This window comes from Mobula hypostoma, chromosome 7 (genome assembly GCF_963921235.1).
Source record: "Mobula hypostoma chromosome 7, sMobHyp1.1, whole genome shotgun sequence".
NCBI classification, from domain to species: Eukaryota; Metazoa; Chordata; class Chondrichthyes; order Myliobatiformes; family Myliobatidae; genus Mobula; species Mobula hypostoma.
In genome coordinates, this window is record NC_086103.1 from 155,560,725 (window position 1) to 155,578,476 (window position 17,752).

General features: G+C 40.4%; 1 protein-coding gene across 1 annotated transcript in view; it reads left to right on the forward strand.

Moving 5' to 3' along the window:
* The first annotated feature begins 346 nt into the window (after window positions 1-346).
* ufm1 (ubiquitin-fold modifier 1) overlaps window positions 347-17,752 on the forward strand; it is a 36,600-nt gene continuing 19,194 nt past the window's right edge. Inside the window, exons 1-3 of the mRNA XM_063054367.1 lie at window positions 347-400; window positions 3,414-3,470; window positions 8,835-8,892. Of these exons, the coding sequence (XP_062910437.1) occupies window positions 399-400; window positions 3,414-3,470; window positions 8,835-8,892 (117 nt within the window). The 5' untranslated portion in view covers window positions 347-398. The remainder of the gene's footprint in view (window positions 401-3,413; window positions 3,471-8,834; window positions 8,893-17,752) is intronic.

Here is a 17,752-nt window from a genome sequence, read left to right on the forward strand (position 1 = left end):
TTGGTAAAACAACAACGTGGATGCCTCAGGTTTAACACCTATACCTTCAGATAAGTAATTCCAACGTGAAGTCAAAGGAAGAGCAGTTATCAGACGGCCAAAGAACCGCCACAATCCAAATGACTCACTACCACCATCTTCTCTTCGCTTTCCCTCCAAGAGCTTAGCTTTCTAGAGAGATGCCTGCTGAACATGGCATTTCCGAAAGAAGTGCAGCAGCGGCACCGGAAATTTTAGTCAAATAGAAATCGGCCAAACCGGTGAATTGGGTTTTGAATTTCCATCCGCAGTCGGGTGGTGACATTGACGTCCACGGCGGGGTCCTCCCGGTACTGGTGACGTGTAATAGCGCGACCACTTCCGGCCTCCGCAGCTCGGCGCCGTGACCGGGTGGGAAAATGTGAGTGAGTGAGTGCAGTGGCTGGCCTGGCCTGTCCTGTTCTCGGTACCGTGGGGCTGGCGGGCCGCCTGGGATGGGCAAAGGATAGTCAGTCACTCCGGACGGGTGTATTGTTCGGCTTTTATGTTTAAAGCGGTAAACACCCCAGCAATGAACTGCCAGCTGGCGTGTCGCTAGGATCCATCGTCGAGGAGGCTTGGGGTGGGGGAGTAGGTAACTAGGGAAGAAAAGAACATGAAAGAAGAATAATTTAAATAACAAAAAATGAGGATTATAGGGCACTAAAGCATGCACAGAGAGGGTCTGAAATATGAATGGGCAGTATAATCATTATCCGTAACTGATTAATTCGTCGTTTGGGCTGGTCTACACACTGCTGTATAGGAAAATGACGTGTTATACCTTAAGACAGTAGGCTTAAGGTGTACTGTAGCCTACTGTGGTAGGTATTATTGTAACAGGCAACCAGAATGTTGGGTCAATGTGGAATGTGTAAGTGGCCGGCAAAATAATTGCCCAATCTGTAATTGGTCTCCGTAGTGTGGACGATATTCTGAGCTCTGAATGCAATTTGAAAAAATTATACTGTGGACCTGGGTCCCTTTTTGTCACACTTAAAATCCTATTTGTTTAGTCACTTGTCTCTGAATTAACTTTTCCCAATCCATGTATTTCCTACTTTCTGAATCCTGTATCACCTCCCCACCCCCACACTCTTTGCCTTGCCCAAATATCTGATCACTCAAATGTGCCAAATGACACTTTAAAGGTTTCTTCTCTGAACTTATTCTCCATCACTTTCTTTCAGACTTATATAATTCATCCTTCTGTTGTCCTGTCCTCCTCCTTCCATAAAGTTTTAAAACTCAATGTATATGTATGTCACCATATAAAATCCCAAGGTTCATTTCCTTGCAGGCATGCTCAATAAATCCATAATAGAATAATAACCATTAGAGTCAATGAAAGACCATCTGTCTTTTGTTCAACCAGTGTGTAAAGGACAACAAATTGAAAATAGAAAAAGAAAGAAATAGTAACAAATAAGCAAAAGATATCGAGAACACAAGATGAAGAGTCCTTGAATGTGAGTCCATAAGTTGTGGGAACATTTTGATGATGGGGCGAGTGAAGTTATCCCCTTTTGGTTCAAGAGCCTGATGATTGAGGGATAATAACTATTCCTGATCCTGGCCTGATGATTGAGGGGTAATAACTATTACTGATCCTGGTGGTGAGAGTCCTGAGAGTGCTTTCTTCCTGATGGCAGTAGCAAGGAGAGAGCATGACTTGGGTGCTGGGGGCCCCTGATGATGGATGTTGCTTTCCTGTGACATTGTTTCTTGTAGATCTATTCAGCGGTGGGGAGGACTTTAGCCATGATGAGACTGGGCCGTATCCACTTTGTGTAGGATCTTCCTTTCAAGGGAATTGGTGTTTCCATTACCAGACTAATGCAGCTGGTCAATATACTCTCTACCACAGATCTGTAGAAGTTTGTCAAAGTTTTAGATGTCATGCAGACTCTTCACAAAATCCTAAAGAAGTAGAGGCACTGCTGTGATTTCTTTGTAATTCCACTTACTTGCTGGGCCCAGGAAAGGTCTTCCAAAGTAATAATGCTGAGGAATTTAAAGTGGCTGACCCTCTCCTCCTCTGATGCTCCGATGAGGACTGGCTGGTTCCTCCTGAGGTCAATAATCATCTCCTTGGTCTTGCTGACATTGAGTGAGAGGTTGTTGTTGTGGCAACACTCAGCCAGATTTTCAATCTCCCTCCTGTATGCTGATTTGTCGCCACCTTTGATTTGGCCTCTGACAATGGTGTCATCAGCAAACTTAAACGTGGCATTGGAGCTGTGCTTAGCCTCATAGTCATAAGCGTAATGTGAGTTAGAGCAGGGGACTAAGCACACAGCCTTGTGGTGCACCTATGCTGATGCAGATCATGGAAGAGATCTTGCCAATCCGAACTGACTGGGGTCTGCAACTGCAGAGATCGTGGATCCAGTTGCACAAGGAGGTATCGAGGCCAGGGTCTTGAAGTTTGTTGATTAGTTTTGAGGGGAGGATGGTATTGAATGCTGAGCATCTTTAGCTGTCCAGACGTTCTAAAGTTCAGTGACGAGCCAAGGAAATGGCATCTGCTGTGTGGATTTGTTGCTTCGGTAGGCAAAAGAAAGGAGTGTGAGAAAAGGGAACAAAAGTAGCAGTGGCACAGTTATCAGAGCTGCTGCTTAGTTCCAGTGATGTCTGGTGCTATTTGAGTGGTTTGCGCATGTTTGATATGACCGTGTGAATTTCCTCTAGATGCTCTGATTTCATCCCATATCGTTGATGCGTCCCATATCAGAAAATCAAGTAATAGGTGTTCACTGCCTTCACTAGTGAACATTCATCACCTTCTGCATGAAGAATTCAATCAAAAGCTTTCTATCTCCTCTCCCACTCCATCATTATCTTTTCCCTCACTGAGCTACTCTGGATTTTGGTCCCCACTATATTAATTGCTTTTGTCAAACATTTATTTAATGTTGGGACTTTGCATAATGGACTGTCCCTGTAACATTAAAGTATATCCTGTTTTACAAAGGTACCAATAACATAAATGTATTTATTTCTATACATTTTATACATACATTTTCTTAACTGCATTGAATGTTATTGAGAAAGAGAGAAAAAATCAGTATTTTTTGCAAGAATGGGGATTGTAATTCTGAAACCAGCAACAAAGAAGCATGAATATTCAGATCACCAGAATTATATTGTTTCTAGGTATAATTTGACCAGGTTGGAATTAAAGAATGACATATGATATTAATTAGCAGTACTGTTCTCAGGAAGAACACTCGTGAACTAAGTTATTGTAAAGATCAACAATTGTGCTCTGTAATAGCAGATTTCAGTGAACAGCAGTTTTAATATTTATGTCTAATTGTACCATGTTGAGTATTCTTAACAGAATGACTTAATAGCAGCTCACTGTGACTGATCAATTCTTTCTTTTTGTTTAGGTCAAAAGTTACTTTTAAAATCACACTGACATCAGATCCAAAGTTGCCATACAAAGTGTAAGTGAATATAGCTGAAAATTGCAGCCTTGGCCCGAGTTTTACCTGTGTAATATTTGTTCATCCTTACTGTAACTTTCAATTCCTTGAATACTCCTATATTGTGTCTGTATTATAGTAAGAGGTATTCTTCATTATTTTAAATTACAACTCTTGTTTAATCTTTTAATTTATTTTCTTAATATTGTTATTGCCCATTTATGAAATCCCCATATTTGCTTTTTATCTAAAAGTTACGATAAAGGTTGTAAAGTTCAGGACAGTTATAAGATTTTAGCAAATATAGGATTAGTTTTAATTTAGTTCATTTCCAGTACAATCAGAAATTACTAGGTTTACAGAGGAAACAATTGCATTGATGCTGAGAGAGTTGCAAATTGAACATACTGATCAGAAATTGGATGTGATGGGGTCCTTCAAAACTTTTTGAAGAATTTTTTAAAAAGGCATATTACTTTTATTCTCAGCCAGAGGGTGAATTCTCCCATTAGAGAGGACTATAGAGGTAGGTAATTAAGTACATTCAAGAAATGTCAAAACGTTAAGGAAATTGGGTGATGTGCAGAAAGAGCTGCAGAGATATGGTGGATCAGCTGTGATCTTACTGAATGACAGAGGATGAATGACCCATACCTGCTGTTTCTTCTTTTTGTATTATGTGCAAAGTCAGAAGCAATATATGGATGGTTTGTGACATGCAAAGAGCTGGCACTGTAAACCCATCAATAATCAATGTTCAATTCCAGCCATTACCTATAAGGAGTTTGTACGTCATCAGAATCAGGTTTAATAATACTGGTATATGTCATGAAATCTGTTGTTTTGCAGCAGCAGTACACTGCAATCCATAATTAAAAACTATAAATTACAGTTAGTATATATGAAAATTAAACAGTGCAAAAAGAGCAAAATAAAAGTGAGGTAGTGTTCATGGGTTCGTTGTCCACTGAGGAATCTGCTGATGGAGGGGACGAAGCTGTTCCTGAAATGTTGAGTGTCTGTCTTCAGGCACCTGCACCACCCCTTTGTTGGTGGCAATGAGAAGAGAGCATGATTGGGGTCCTGCTGCTTTTTGAGGCTTCGCCTTTTGGAAGTGTGCTTGGGAGGCTCGTGCCCACAATGGAGCTGGCTTTGCTCACAACTTTCTGCAGCTCTTCCCTGCTAGACGGTGATGGAACCGGTTAGAATGGATTCCACTGTACATCTTTAGAAATTTACGAGTGTCTTTGGTGACACACTAAGTCTCCTAAAACTCCTGATGAAATTTAGCCACTGTTGCGCTTTCTTTCTCATCAATATGTTGGGCACAGGGTAGATCCTCAGAGATGTTGACACCCAGGAACTTGAAGCTGCTCCCCCTTTCTACTGCTCTTCCCTCGATGAGGACTGGTGTGTGTTCCCTTGGCTTCCCCTTCCTGAAATCCACAATTAGTTCTTTTATCTTACTGATGTTGAATGCACAGTTGTTTTTGTGACACCACTTGATTTATTCACTTCTGTACACCACCTCGTCATCGTCTGAAATTAAGCCAATGATAGTAGTGTCATCGGCAAATTTATAGATGCTGTGTGAGCTGTGCCTAGCCACACAGTTGTGGGTGTACAGAGAACAGAGCAGTAGGTTGAGCAAGCATCCTTGAGGAGCACCAGTGTTGATTGTCAGCAAGGCGGAGATGTTATTTCTAATCCACACTGGCAGTGATTTCTCGGTGAGGGTCCAATTGCAGAAGGAAGTTTAGAGGCCCAGGTTTTGGATCTTGTTGATTAGAACTGGGGGTATGATGGTGTCGATTGCTGAGCTGTAACCAATTATCAGCATCCTGACCTAGGTCTTGCTATTGCGCAGGTGATCTAAGGAGATTGTATCTGCTGTAGACCTACCGTGGTGATAGACAAATTGCAGTGGGTTCAGGCCCTTCCTTAGGCTGCAGTTGATTCTGGCCATGATCAACTTCTCAAGCACTTCATCACAGTACATGTGAGTGCCACTGGGTAATAATCATTGAGAGAGCTCACCCTGCTCTTCTTGGGCAATGATATGATTGTCGCCCTTTTTGAAGCAGGTGAGGACCTCCGACTACAGCAGTGAGAGGTTGAAGATGTCCTTGAACACTCCCACTAGTTGGTTGGCACAGGTTTTCAGTGCCCTACCAGATGCCTTACAAGGGTGCACCCTCGTGTAAAATATTATGAGGTTGGCCTCCGAGACAGATCACGGGGTCACGAGATGCTGCACAGGAGTAATTTTATTCTCCCTTTCAAAGTGAGCACAAAAGGTTGAGCTCATCTGGGAGTGAAGCATTACAGCCATTCATGATGTTAGGTTTCGCTTTGTAGGAAGTAATGGCCTGTAAACCCAGCCAGAGTTGACATGCATCCGTTTCTGTCTCTTAACTTCAATCAGAATTATTTTTCGTTCATAAAAAAGCCTTCCATTGGTCACACCAGGACTCTCCATGAGCACGTGGGTTTCTGCTGGGTGTTCTGGCTTCCCCCACATTTCAGGATTTGTGGTTAGGGTTAGTGAGTTGTGGGCATCCTGTGTTGCTACTGAAAGTGTAGCGGTATTTGGAGGCTCCCCAGCACAATCCAAACTGATTGGATTTGCTGCAGATAACGTATCTCACTATCTGTTTCGACATACATATGGCAAATAAAACAAATCTCTTTCATCTCTCGAATCAGAATCAGGTTTGGTCACCGGCACGTGACGTGAAATTTGTTAAATTAGCAGCAGCAGTTCAATGTAATGCATAATCTAGCAGAGAGAAAAAAATAAATAAAATAAAAATAATAATAATGAATAAACAAGTAAATCAATTACGTATATTGAATAGATTTTAAAAAGTGAGGTAGTGTCCATTTAGGAGTCAGATGGCGGAGGGGAAGAAGCTATTCCTGAATCACTGAGTGTGTGCCTTCAGGTTTCTGTACCTCCTTCCTGATGGTAATAGTGAGAAAAGGCCATGCTCCGGGTGCTGGAGGTCTTTAATAATGGATGCTGCCTTTCTGAGACACCGCTCCCTAAAGATGTCCTGGGTGCTTTGTAGGCTAGTACCCAAGATGGAGCTGACTAGATTTACAACCTTCTGCAGCTTCTTTTGGTCCTGTGCAGTAGCCCCTCCATACCAGACAAGTGATGCAGCCTGTCAGAATGCTCTCCATGGTACAGCTATAGAAGTTTTTGAGTGTATTTGTTGACATACCAAATTGCTTCAAACTCCTAATAAAGTATAGCTGCTGTCTTGCCTGCTTTATAACTACATCGATATGTTGGGACCAGGTTAGATCCTCAGAGATCTTGATACCCAGGAACCTGAAGCTGCTCACTCTCTCCACTTCTGATCCCTCTATGAGGATTGGTGTGGTCTTACCCTTCTTGAAGTCCACAGTCAGCTCTTTCGTCTTACTGATGTTAGAACATAGAATAGTACAGCACAGTACAGGCCCTTCGGCCCACAATGTTGTGCCGACCCTCAAACCCTGCCTCCCATATAACCCCCCACCTTAGATTCCTCCATATACCTGTCTAATAGTCTCTTAAACTTCACCAGTGTATCTGCCTCCACCACTGACTCAGGCAGTGCATTCCACGCACCAACTACTCTCTAAGTAAAAAACCTTCCTCTAATATCCCCCTTGAACTTCCCACCCCTTACCTTAAAGCCATGTCCTCTTGTATTGAGCAGTGGTGCCCTGGGGAAGAGGCGCTGGCTATCCACTCTATCTATTCCTCTTATTATCTTGTACACCTCTATCATGTCTCCTCTCATCCTCCTTCTCTCCAAAGAGTAAAGCCCTAGCTCCCTTAATCTCTGATCATAATGCATACTTTCTAAACCAGGCAGCATCCTGGTAAATCTCCTCTGTACCCTTTCCAATGCTTCCACATCCTTCCTATAGTGAGGTGACCAGAACTGGACCCAATACTCCAAGTGTGGCCTAACCAGAGCTTTATAGAGCTGCATCATTACATCGTGACTCTTAAACTCTGTCCCTCGACTTATGAAAGCTAACACCCCATAAGCTTTCTTAACTACCCTATCCACCTGTGAGGCAACTTTCAGGGATCTGTGGACATGTACCCTGAGATCCCTCTGCTCCTCCACACTACCAAGTATCTTGCCATTTACTTTGTACTCTGCCTTGGAGTTTGTCCTTCCAAAGTGTACCACCTCACACTTCTCCGGGTTGAACTCCATCTGCCACTTCTCAGCCCACTTCTGCATCCTATCAATATCTCTCTGCAATCTTTGACAATCCTCTACACTATCTACAACGCCACCAACCTTTGTGTCGTCTGCAAACTTGCCAACCCACCCTTCTACCCCCACATCCAGGTCGTTAATAAAAATCAAGAAAAGTAGAGGTCCCAGAACAGATCCTTGTGGAACACCACTAGTCACAATCCTCCAATCTGAATGTACTCCCTCCACCACTACCCTCTGCCTTCTGCAGGCAAGCCAATTCTGAATCCATCTGGCCAAACTTCCCTGGATCCCATGCCTTCTAACTTTCTGAATAAGCCTACCATGTGGAACCTTGTCAAATGCCTTACTAAAATCCATGTAGATCACATCTACTGCACTACCCTCATCTATATGCCTGGTCACCTCCTCAAAGAACTCTATCAGGCTTGTTAGACTGTTGAGTGCCAGGTTGTTGCTGTGGCACCACTCCACTAGTTGGCATATCTCACTCCTGTACGCCCTCTCATCACCTCCTGAGATTCTACCAACAGTGGTTGTGAAGCAGCAAATTTATAGATGGTATTTGAGCTATGCCTAGCCACACAGTCATGGATATAGAGAGAGTAGAGCAGTGGGCTAAGCACACACCCCTGAGATGTGCCAGTGTTGATCGTCAGGGAGGAGGATATGTTATCACCAATATGTTACAACCAATCTTTCGGTTAGGAAGTCGAGGATCCAATTGCAGAGGGAGGTACAGAGCCCCAGGTTCTGCAACTTCTCAGTCAAGAATGTGGGGATGGTGGTACTAAATGCTGAGCTATAGTCGATGAACAGCATCCTGATGTAGGTGTTCGTGTTGTCCAGGTGGTCAAAAGCCATGTGGAGAGCCATTGAGATTGCATCTGCCATTGACCTAATCTCCTAATTTCTTTGCTAAGTGGGGAAGGATGATTTGTAGATTTTGTATTAAAGTTTCCATGAGCAAATTTGAATTTTTCTCACATTGGTCTGTTATAGACACAACTATGGAGACCAGAGGTTAATCCTTCCTCACTCTCACATTTCATGTGACATAAGTAGCATCAAACATGTTAGTTAAGGTGCTTGAATAAGGAATGGAATTTAAATTGTATTCTGCAAATTTAAAGAAATCTTTTTGGTTGTCGTTTAGGCTGAGTGTACCTGAAGCCACCCCTTTCACTGCAGTTTTGAAGTTTGCAGCAGAAGAGGTAGGCACAACTGTGTATGTAATAGAATTGTGCTACGCAGTGGGAGGAGAGTGGGGGGGGGGTGCTTTCAAATGCTCCCTTTTAAAGTGTTTATCAGCTTCTTAACCTTTTCAGCATACTAAACCCATTGCTACAGACAAACAGACTCCTGCTGTGGCTTATATTTACATGGAGTGTACTGTTTGTTCTCTGTATCCTAGATGAGTAAACCTTGCCGAGCAGCGAGCTGAACACCGGCCTCTCTCGCCTTGGCCCCGACACCCTGACCCTTTCAATCTGACCCAGCACTTCAATCGGAAACAGCGGGTTGTTCCTCGCTCTCAGGCTCAAACCTGGGCCCTGCAGACTCAATTTGGTTTGGCCCAGCGCTTAAATCAGTCAAACGTAGGCTTGTTCCTTGCCCTTAGGCTTTGGCCCTGTTGTCTCGCCTCAGATCTGCCTCTTCAAATTGCCTCCAAGTTCGCTCCAGCGGCCATTGTCTCGTTTCCCACACCAAGGCTCAGTGCCTCGCTGCTTCTATTCAGCCAATGTATGCCATGATGCAACTGTCCTGCACCTTCGAGATTTCAGTTCACACCCTAAAAATGCCAGGTTGGACAGCCCTATTGATTGCAGTGATTGTTTACCAGAAAAAGTGTGAGTAATGAAGTAGTTAGTACTTGTATTTGCTGCCAACAATTCGTCACTGTGCTTTACCAGCACCGTCTTAAACCAGAATAGAGAAAAGAAAGTGAGGAATTTCTTTTCTTTTTTTTTTAATTTTATTTTTATTTGGATAAGGAATTCACAAATATCATGTACTTTTTTCACACATATAACCTTTTCCAATTTTTTTATATTATAAAACTATAATTATTTATACATTCTTAAGTACACATTGAGATGATATAAAAGGAAATTAGACACTTAAATAGATAATTATGTACTGTGGTAATTCTAATCTATTAGGCTAAGTAATGGTATTAGTTGTTAAGAAAAATGGTAATAATAGTTTCCATATAACTCTTCTGGACCATTTCCACTGGTCCAAAAGGTTGTATATAAGCCTATGTAACAACCATTGTAGGTGTTTATATCCTAATCCTAAACACCTAATTTGTAGGTGTTTATATCCTATTCATGCTTGCTCCTGCCCGCAGACATAATTATCCAATCCCTATGTACTTATTTACTTAATTTTTTCATTTTTTATCCCTTTCCCAAATCTTTCCCTTTACTTGTGTTAATTCTCTATTTTCCAAAAAAAAACAAACATTTAGACTAGGAGTGCTTACGTTAGCAATATTACTGTGTTGATGAGAAGAGCAGTATAAATCATTAGGAGAGTCATCTAAAATCTGCTCGCATTGGGGTTATATATTCAATCCATTTATTCCAGATTTGATAAAATTTTTCTTTTTGAATTCTCAGGGAGTAAGTCAACCTTTCCATTTTAAATATTTCCAAGATAATTTCGTGCCAATCTTCTAATGTAGGTGGTATTGGATTTAGCCACTTTCTAGTGATTGATTTCTTACTTGCTGCTAAGAGGGCCTGCAGCAACTTTATATCTTCCTTCTGTTCAAGAAACAATACATGCCCCAAATAGAGCGTCTCAAAGTTCAGAGGTATCTGGGACCTAAGTACCTTAACTAATGTTCTATGAATACCTTCCCAATATAGACTTAATTTAGGGCAATCCCAGAAAATATGAAAATGATTTGCCTCCTTGGAGCCGCACCTTCTCCAACACGTCACGTTTGTATCTTTATATTTTTCCTGATATGGGGTCTTGAAGTATCTTATTATGTTTTTCCAACAATGTTCTCTCTAAGTCAAAGAATTAGTCGAGGACCATTGAAAGCTGCAGATTTTCCCCCAAGCCTCCTCTGAAAGTACCAGCCCTGCTTCTTTCTCCCACTTCTCTTTAATATACAGTGTATTTACATTTTTAGCATGGGAGAGTGCATTATATACTCGAGAAACTGATTTACTAGGTATTGAGCTGCAAGCCGAATTCAGAATCTTGAAAAATTCTAATTCTACTGTTGATAGGTCTGTATATCTACAACTCTGGTTAACATAGTTTCGTACTTGAAGGTACCTAAAAAAGTCATTATGTTCTAGGCCATGTTTGTCCTGCAGGATTTGGAAACTTTGTAATACTCTTTTATCTATAAATGAGAGGTAGTTTGTAAGACCTTTCTTTATCCATAGCTCAAATCTTTTATCTCCTCTGTTGGGAAGGAATTTGGTATCATATGCACACCATCTAAAGAGTTTTAACATGTTATTAATTCCACATGAATTAACCACCTTCTGCCATACTTTTAATGTAAGATTTATCCAACTGTTTCTAAATTTTTCCAACTGGGCCATCAATCCTCTGTCAGCTATTGAGGCCTGTAGAGGAAAACTGTCAACTAATCCAAATTCTATTTCCTTCCATCTAGCCTTATATTACACCAATATAACAGAGGGGTTATCTGTGAGGCATAAAAATAATTTCTCAGGCAAGGAAGAACCATACCTCCTCCTTCCTTCCCTAACTGTAAGGTGTTATATTGAATTCTAGGTTTCTTTCTTTGCCAAATGAAGTGGGAAATCCATTTGTCCCATTCCCTGAATTGATTATCATCCACCTCCACCGGTAAAGTACGGAAAAGATACAATAACCGAGGAAGAATATTCATTTTTATAGTATTTATCCTTGAATTTAAACTTAAAAAGGGGATAAGATTCCATCTATGCATATCTGCTTTTATCTCTGAGATTAATGGCCCATAATTTACCTGTGACAGTGTTGAAAGATCCTTCGGCAGGGTCATTCCTAAATATTTTAATGATTTAGCTTGAAAGTGAGGAATTTCATATCCAAATTGCAATGAATCTGGATACCTGCAAACTAATTTTCTGCAAAAGAAAATGCTACTGCTGCCTGTAGTTCTAAGAGCGTATCCTGAATTATAATTTTAAAATAGTTCCAAAATGTGTGTAGTAGCTATGATCAATGAGAATTTTCAATACAGTTTGTAAATAATTAGAGTAATAAGTGAATCAGTACTTTGCCCAATTTCAAGCTGATGCCTGAGAGTTGGAAACCAGGAAATTCAGAAGCATTGATTATATTGTGTCAGTTATCAGGGCTGAATAATGTTTACATTGAAAAATCTACCTCTTTAAGTGCTCTCCAGTTACATCTAACTGCCTTGTTGTTTACTCCTAGCTTACATTTTTTTTCCCGTTCCTGGAAGTTACCCAGATTTCTTGGAAAGTTATTGTTCAATTGGTTTTCGTCATTTTTAGGTAGAGATCATAACTTGCTATTTCCAGGTCCTTGTAAAATCCTTTCATGCAAAACCACTTCTTTGTGATGCTGAAATACATGAAATTTGTATGTTAGGCTCTTGAATCCGAATCGAGGGCAAAGACGTAGAAGCTCTGACCATGCCGACTGATGTGAATTGTTGGGACAAAGAGAGGGAGGCAGTAAACATCTGGAAAACTTTACTGCTGTCGAGCAAGATTCTGGCTTAATACTGCTGAGACGTTTGACTTCAATAAATGACATGAAAAATGATAATCAAAACATTATCTCTAAAAACATGCCAGGACAACTTGGCTGTTAACTAAGATTATCCCGTTTTCCTTTGTGGGTCCAAGGAGCTATGTACAATCGAATAAGTAGCATCTCATTTAATTTATATGAGAAGGATTTCATAGGGCAAGTAACATAGGTCTGTAGCAGATACCTGTTGAACCCTAATGCATCCAACATATTCTCCGCAACCACCAAACACATATTTAGTTTCCCCCCACCCCACCACCACTCTCTGCTTTCTGCAGGAATTGCTTCCTATGTGATTACTTGTCCATTCGTCCCTCCCTACTAATCTTCCTCCTGGCACATATCCCTGTAAACGACAGATATACTACACTTCAGAAGCTAGAGAAAATCTGTAGATGCTGGGAATCCAAGCAACATACACAATATGCTGGAGCAACTCTGCAGGCTGGGCAGCATCTATGGAAAAGAGAACACTCAACGTTTTGGTGTCCTGCTGAAGGGTCTTGGCCCAAAACGTCGACTGTACTTTTTTCTATAGATGCTGCCTGGCCTGCTGAGTTCCTCCAGCATATTGTGTATGTTGCTTGATATGCTACACTTATCCATGTCAGAAAGGTGCATCGGCTATGATTTATAATATTATTATGAAACTTAGGAAAGCTCCATTTGATAAGATTAGGGTAGATTGGGAACAGGAATTGGGGCTTACCATTTCTGTGGATGATTGGGGGCAGATTTTACAATTAGTTAATACTTCCTCTATTTGTGCTAAACATTCCCTAATTCAATTTAAAGTGGTTCATAGAGCACATATGTCCAAAGATAAGTTAGCGCGTTTTTACTCGCATATTAATCCTTTCTGTGATAGATGTTCGGGGCAGATAGCCTCTTTAACTCATATGTTTTGGTCTTGCCCTACTTTGGAAACTTTTTGGAGAGATTTTTAATATTATTTCTAAGGTATTAAATATAGATATCTCTCCTCACCCTATTACTGCTATCTTTGGACTACCTAAAATTTCTAGTAATCTTTCCCCTTCAGCCTGTAGAATGATTGCATTTCTTACTTTAATGGCGAAAAGATGCATTTTACAACATTGGAAAGAGCTTAATGCTCCAACTACCTTTTTTTGGTTTTCTCAGACGATTTTATGTTTGAATTTGGAGAAAATTAGAAGTAACCTTTATGATTCTTCATTTAAATTTGAACAGATTTGGGGACCTTTTATTCGATATTTTCATTTAATGTAATATTTACCCTTCTTGTTTTTTTTTCACTGTTTTTAATGGAGGTCGGGATTGAGGACGTGATTTTAAGTTTAACTCTGTTTGGTTTCAAGTTAGCCCATTGCTTTGCCTTGCTTTTAGTTAGTTGCACGGTGGGTTTTTTTTTGGGGTTTTTTCTTTTTTTCCATTGATATATATAAAATTTAGTATACTATTATGTTATCTTGGTTTCTTATGTTTAAATTACATTGTTTGTAGTATTTTTTTTGGTATTGATACCTTTTGGAATTTTATTATACTTTAACATTGTATTAATGTTTATATGGCTTACCTTTTTTGTATACTTACTCAATAAAAAGATTTAAAAAGCAAAAAGATATGCTACACTTGCCCACTTACCTCCACCCTCACCTCCATTCAGGACCCCCTAACAGTCCTTCCAGGTGAGGCAACTCTTCATCTGCAAATCTGTTGGATTTGTCTATTGTATTTGGTGCTCCCGATGCAGTCTCTTCTACATTGGTGTGACCAGACATAAATTGGGGGACCACTTCCACTCCATCCACCAAAAGCGGAAGTTCCCAGAGGCCATCTATTTTAATTTCCATTTTGACATGTCAGCCTATGGCCTGCTCTTTTGCCACCCTGAGACCACAGTTGGGGTGGAAGAGCAACACCTCATACTCAGTCTGTGGAGCCTCCAATCTGATGGCATGAACCTCGATTTCTCCTTCCACTATTTTCTTCCCTCCCACTTATCTCTCCTATTCCCCACTGCTCTCTTCTATTCTCCACTCTGGCCTCTTCCTCTTCTCCTGAACTGCCCATCGCTTCCCTCTGGTGCCACACTTCCTCCCTTTCTCGCATGGTCCCCTCTCCTCTCCTGTCAGATTCTGCCTTCTCCAGCTCCTTGCCTTTCTCACTCATCTGGCTTCACCTATCACCTTCCAGTTGGTCCTTCTTCCCCGCCCTCTTCCAGCCCTGAAGGAGGGTTATGGCCTGAACCGTCATTATTTATTTCCATAGATGCTGCCTGACCTGCTTAGTTTCTCCAGCATTTTGTGTGTGGCCTTGGTTTTCCAGCATCTGTAGAATCTCTTGTGATTAAATTTTTTTTTGTATTTGCAGTCCCTATGCAAAATATGTATATACAGTTTACACAGTTGTAAACATAGCTACATAATTTATATACTTTAAAAAATTATTAATAGATTTAATTTATTTTCAAAGGTATTATAATTGTGGTCAAGGAACTTGCTGTCCTCAAACATCCATTTTTAGTAACCTAACTAGTACGCAATGGTCTAAGATTTACTGAAGTGTTCTAGTAGAATTTAACTTTATTAAACAGGAGGAGCTGAGTTTGTTTCCTTTGGATCAAACAAAATTGATGGATTAAAAACAAAAGCCTGATGTAGAAAAAGTAGTTTATTATGGTCTAGTACTGTGGAAGAGCAAAGTATTTTATTTTGCATGCCCTCTATACAGATCATTTCGTTATAACAGTGCATAAGGTAGTACAAAGGAAAACAATAACAGAATGCAGAGCAAAATTTTGCAGTGACAGAGAAGTGCAGGGCAGGCAGGTGCAAGGCCATTGACAAGCTAGGTTATCTTGCCAAACTAGAGGATCTTTCAACAGCCTTTCAATAGCGGGATAGAAGTTTCCTTGAGTCTGGTAAAAAGACGAAAGGTCTGGTTGTCAGATTGTTCAAGGAGCAGGGACATGTTTAAAATCTTAGACAAGAGGTGTATGGGGGTAGAAAATCTATATATGCAAATTATGATCTAGAACTTGTAAGGGCATGGGAAAATGCACAAAAAGGATTAGTTAGACACTGAAGGGAAAGCAAGTAATGAGCAGGAATGGCAATTAAGGGCTGGTACAAACTCAATGGGCCAAATGTCATCCTATTTTGCAATAAGTTTTTTATTTCTATAAAGTAACTTTTTTTTGGTTAATAATGTCATTGTTTTGTTTCCAGGAATAATTTTCTTTTGAGTGCCCACTGCCTAAGGAAATGGGCATCTAAGAACAGATTTTTGGCCAGCATAGTGACTGGTTTTGTATTTCGTTGGCTTATCTGCAATGGTGCAGACTTGCTTTGAATTGACAGAGGTGATCTTAATATATTCAGGCCTGGGTTATATTCCTTTAATTGTAGGAAAGTACAGTGCTTGAATAGAAGTGCAAAGACCTCTTTTGACCAGTAAGATGCCAATTTAAATCAGTCTATATTGTATTTGTAAACTAGGGATGGCTTTGAGATGAGCAATCTCTTGTAAAAATTTTGATTTTTTTTTCCCATTGATTTAAATTTATTGATGCTTCAAAGATTATGTGCTGAGTTCCATTTTGCTGTAGTACAAAACCTCAAGCACTACGTACTAGATCTGCAGATTTTCACCGAAGGAATTACTTAAAGCCAAAATTAGTTAAGTTGGAAGTGATGTTTGATTTCAGAGTATAGTAATATACAACTAGATGTGAATATGGTGTTTCCACCACAATTTCAACAGCCTAAATTTTGTGGCACTGACAGTAGCAAATCAACCGATCCATAATTTGACAATGGTTACAGGTATTTTTTTTTCTTCTCACATAAAGTCTCACTACAGCAAACTGCTAAAAACCATAGAAACTAAATTTGTATTTCCCCAATGAGACCAAGATTAGAGTTTTGGGAAACTAACTGAATGCTGAAATCTTGCAGGTACTGGCAGTGAGCCCGTGTTGTACAGCTTGCAGCTTTCTGCACCACAGTCAAGGTGAAATCACTTCAAATTATGAGAGTCTAAGCATTGGCAAAGTAGTCTTATTTTTAAACATCTTGAAAAGGCAGCACCATGGTGATGTAGCGGTTAGCATGATGCTATTACAGATTGGGGTGTCAAAGTTCGGAGTTCAGTTTCGGCGGCCTCTGTATGTCTTCCTCGTGGAATGTGTGTGTTTCCCCAGGTGCTCCAGTTTCACTCGACAATCCAAAAGATGTACTGGGTAGGTTAACTAGTCATTGTAAATTGAATAGGTTAGGGTTAGTCTAAGGTTGCTCGGGCAATGCCAGAATGGCCTATTCTGTGCTGTGTCTCCAAATAAAATAAAAATAATAGTCTGTTATGAGTTGGTTGTATGGTTTGGCATGCTTCTGCCCCTAAAATTTTATAATTTGTTCTCAGGAATACTTCAAAATGAAAGATATGATTTTTGTACTATCTGATATTTCAGTTTCTATTTTAATGGTTTCTTGTTACGGTCATACAGTGGCATGCAAAAGTTTGGGCACCCCGGTCAGGATTTCTGTTACTGTGAATAGTTAAGTGAGTAGAAGATGAACTGATCTCCAAAAGTCATAAAGTTAAATATGAAACATTCTTTTCAACATTTTAAGCAAGATTAGTGTATTATTTTGGTTTTGTACAATTTTACAGTGGGGAAAAAAAGGAAAGGAGCACCGTTTAGAAGTTTGGGCACCCCAAGAGATTTGAGCTCTCAGATAACTTTTACCAAGGTCTCAGACCTTAATTAGCTTGTTAGGGCAATGGCTTGCTCACAGTCATCGTTAGGAAAGGCCAGGTGATGCAAATTTCAAAGCTTTATAAATACCCTGACTCCTCAAACCTTGTCCCAAGAATCAGCAGCCATGGGCTCCTCTAAGCAGCTGCCTAGCACTCTGAAAATTAAAATAAATGATGCCCACAAAGCAGGAGAAGGCTATAAGAAGATAGCAAAGCGTTTTCAGGTAGCCGTTTCCTCAGTTCGTAATGTAATTCAGAAATGGCAATTAACAGGAACGGTGGAGGTCAAGTTGAGGTCTGGAAGACCAAGAAAACTTTCTAAGAGAACTGCTGGTAGGATTGCTAGAAAGGCAAATTAAAATCCCCCGTTTGACTGCAAAAGACCTTCAGGAAGATTTAGCAGACTCTGGAGTGGTGGTGCACTGTTCTACTGTGCAGCGACACCTGCACAAATATGACCTTCATGGAAGAGTCATCAGAAGAAAACCTTTCCTGTGTCCTCACCACAAAATTCAGCATCAGAAGTTTGCAAAGGAACATATAAACAAGCCTGATGTATTTTGCAAACAA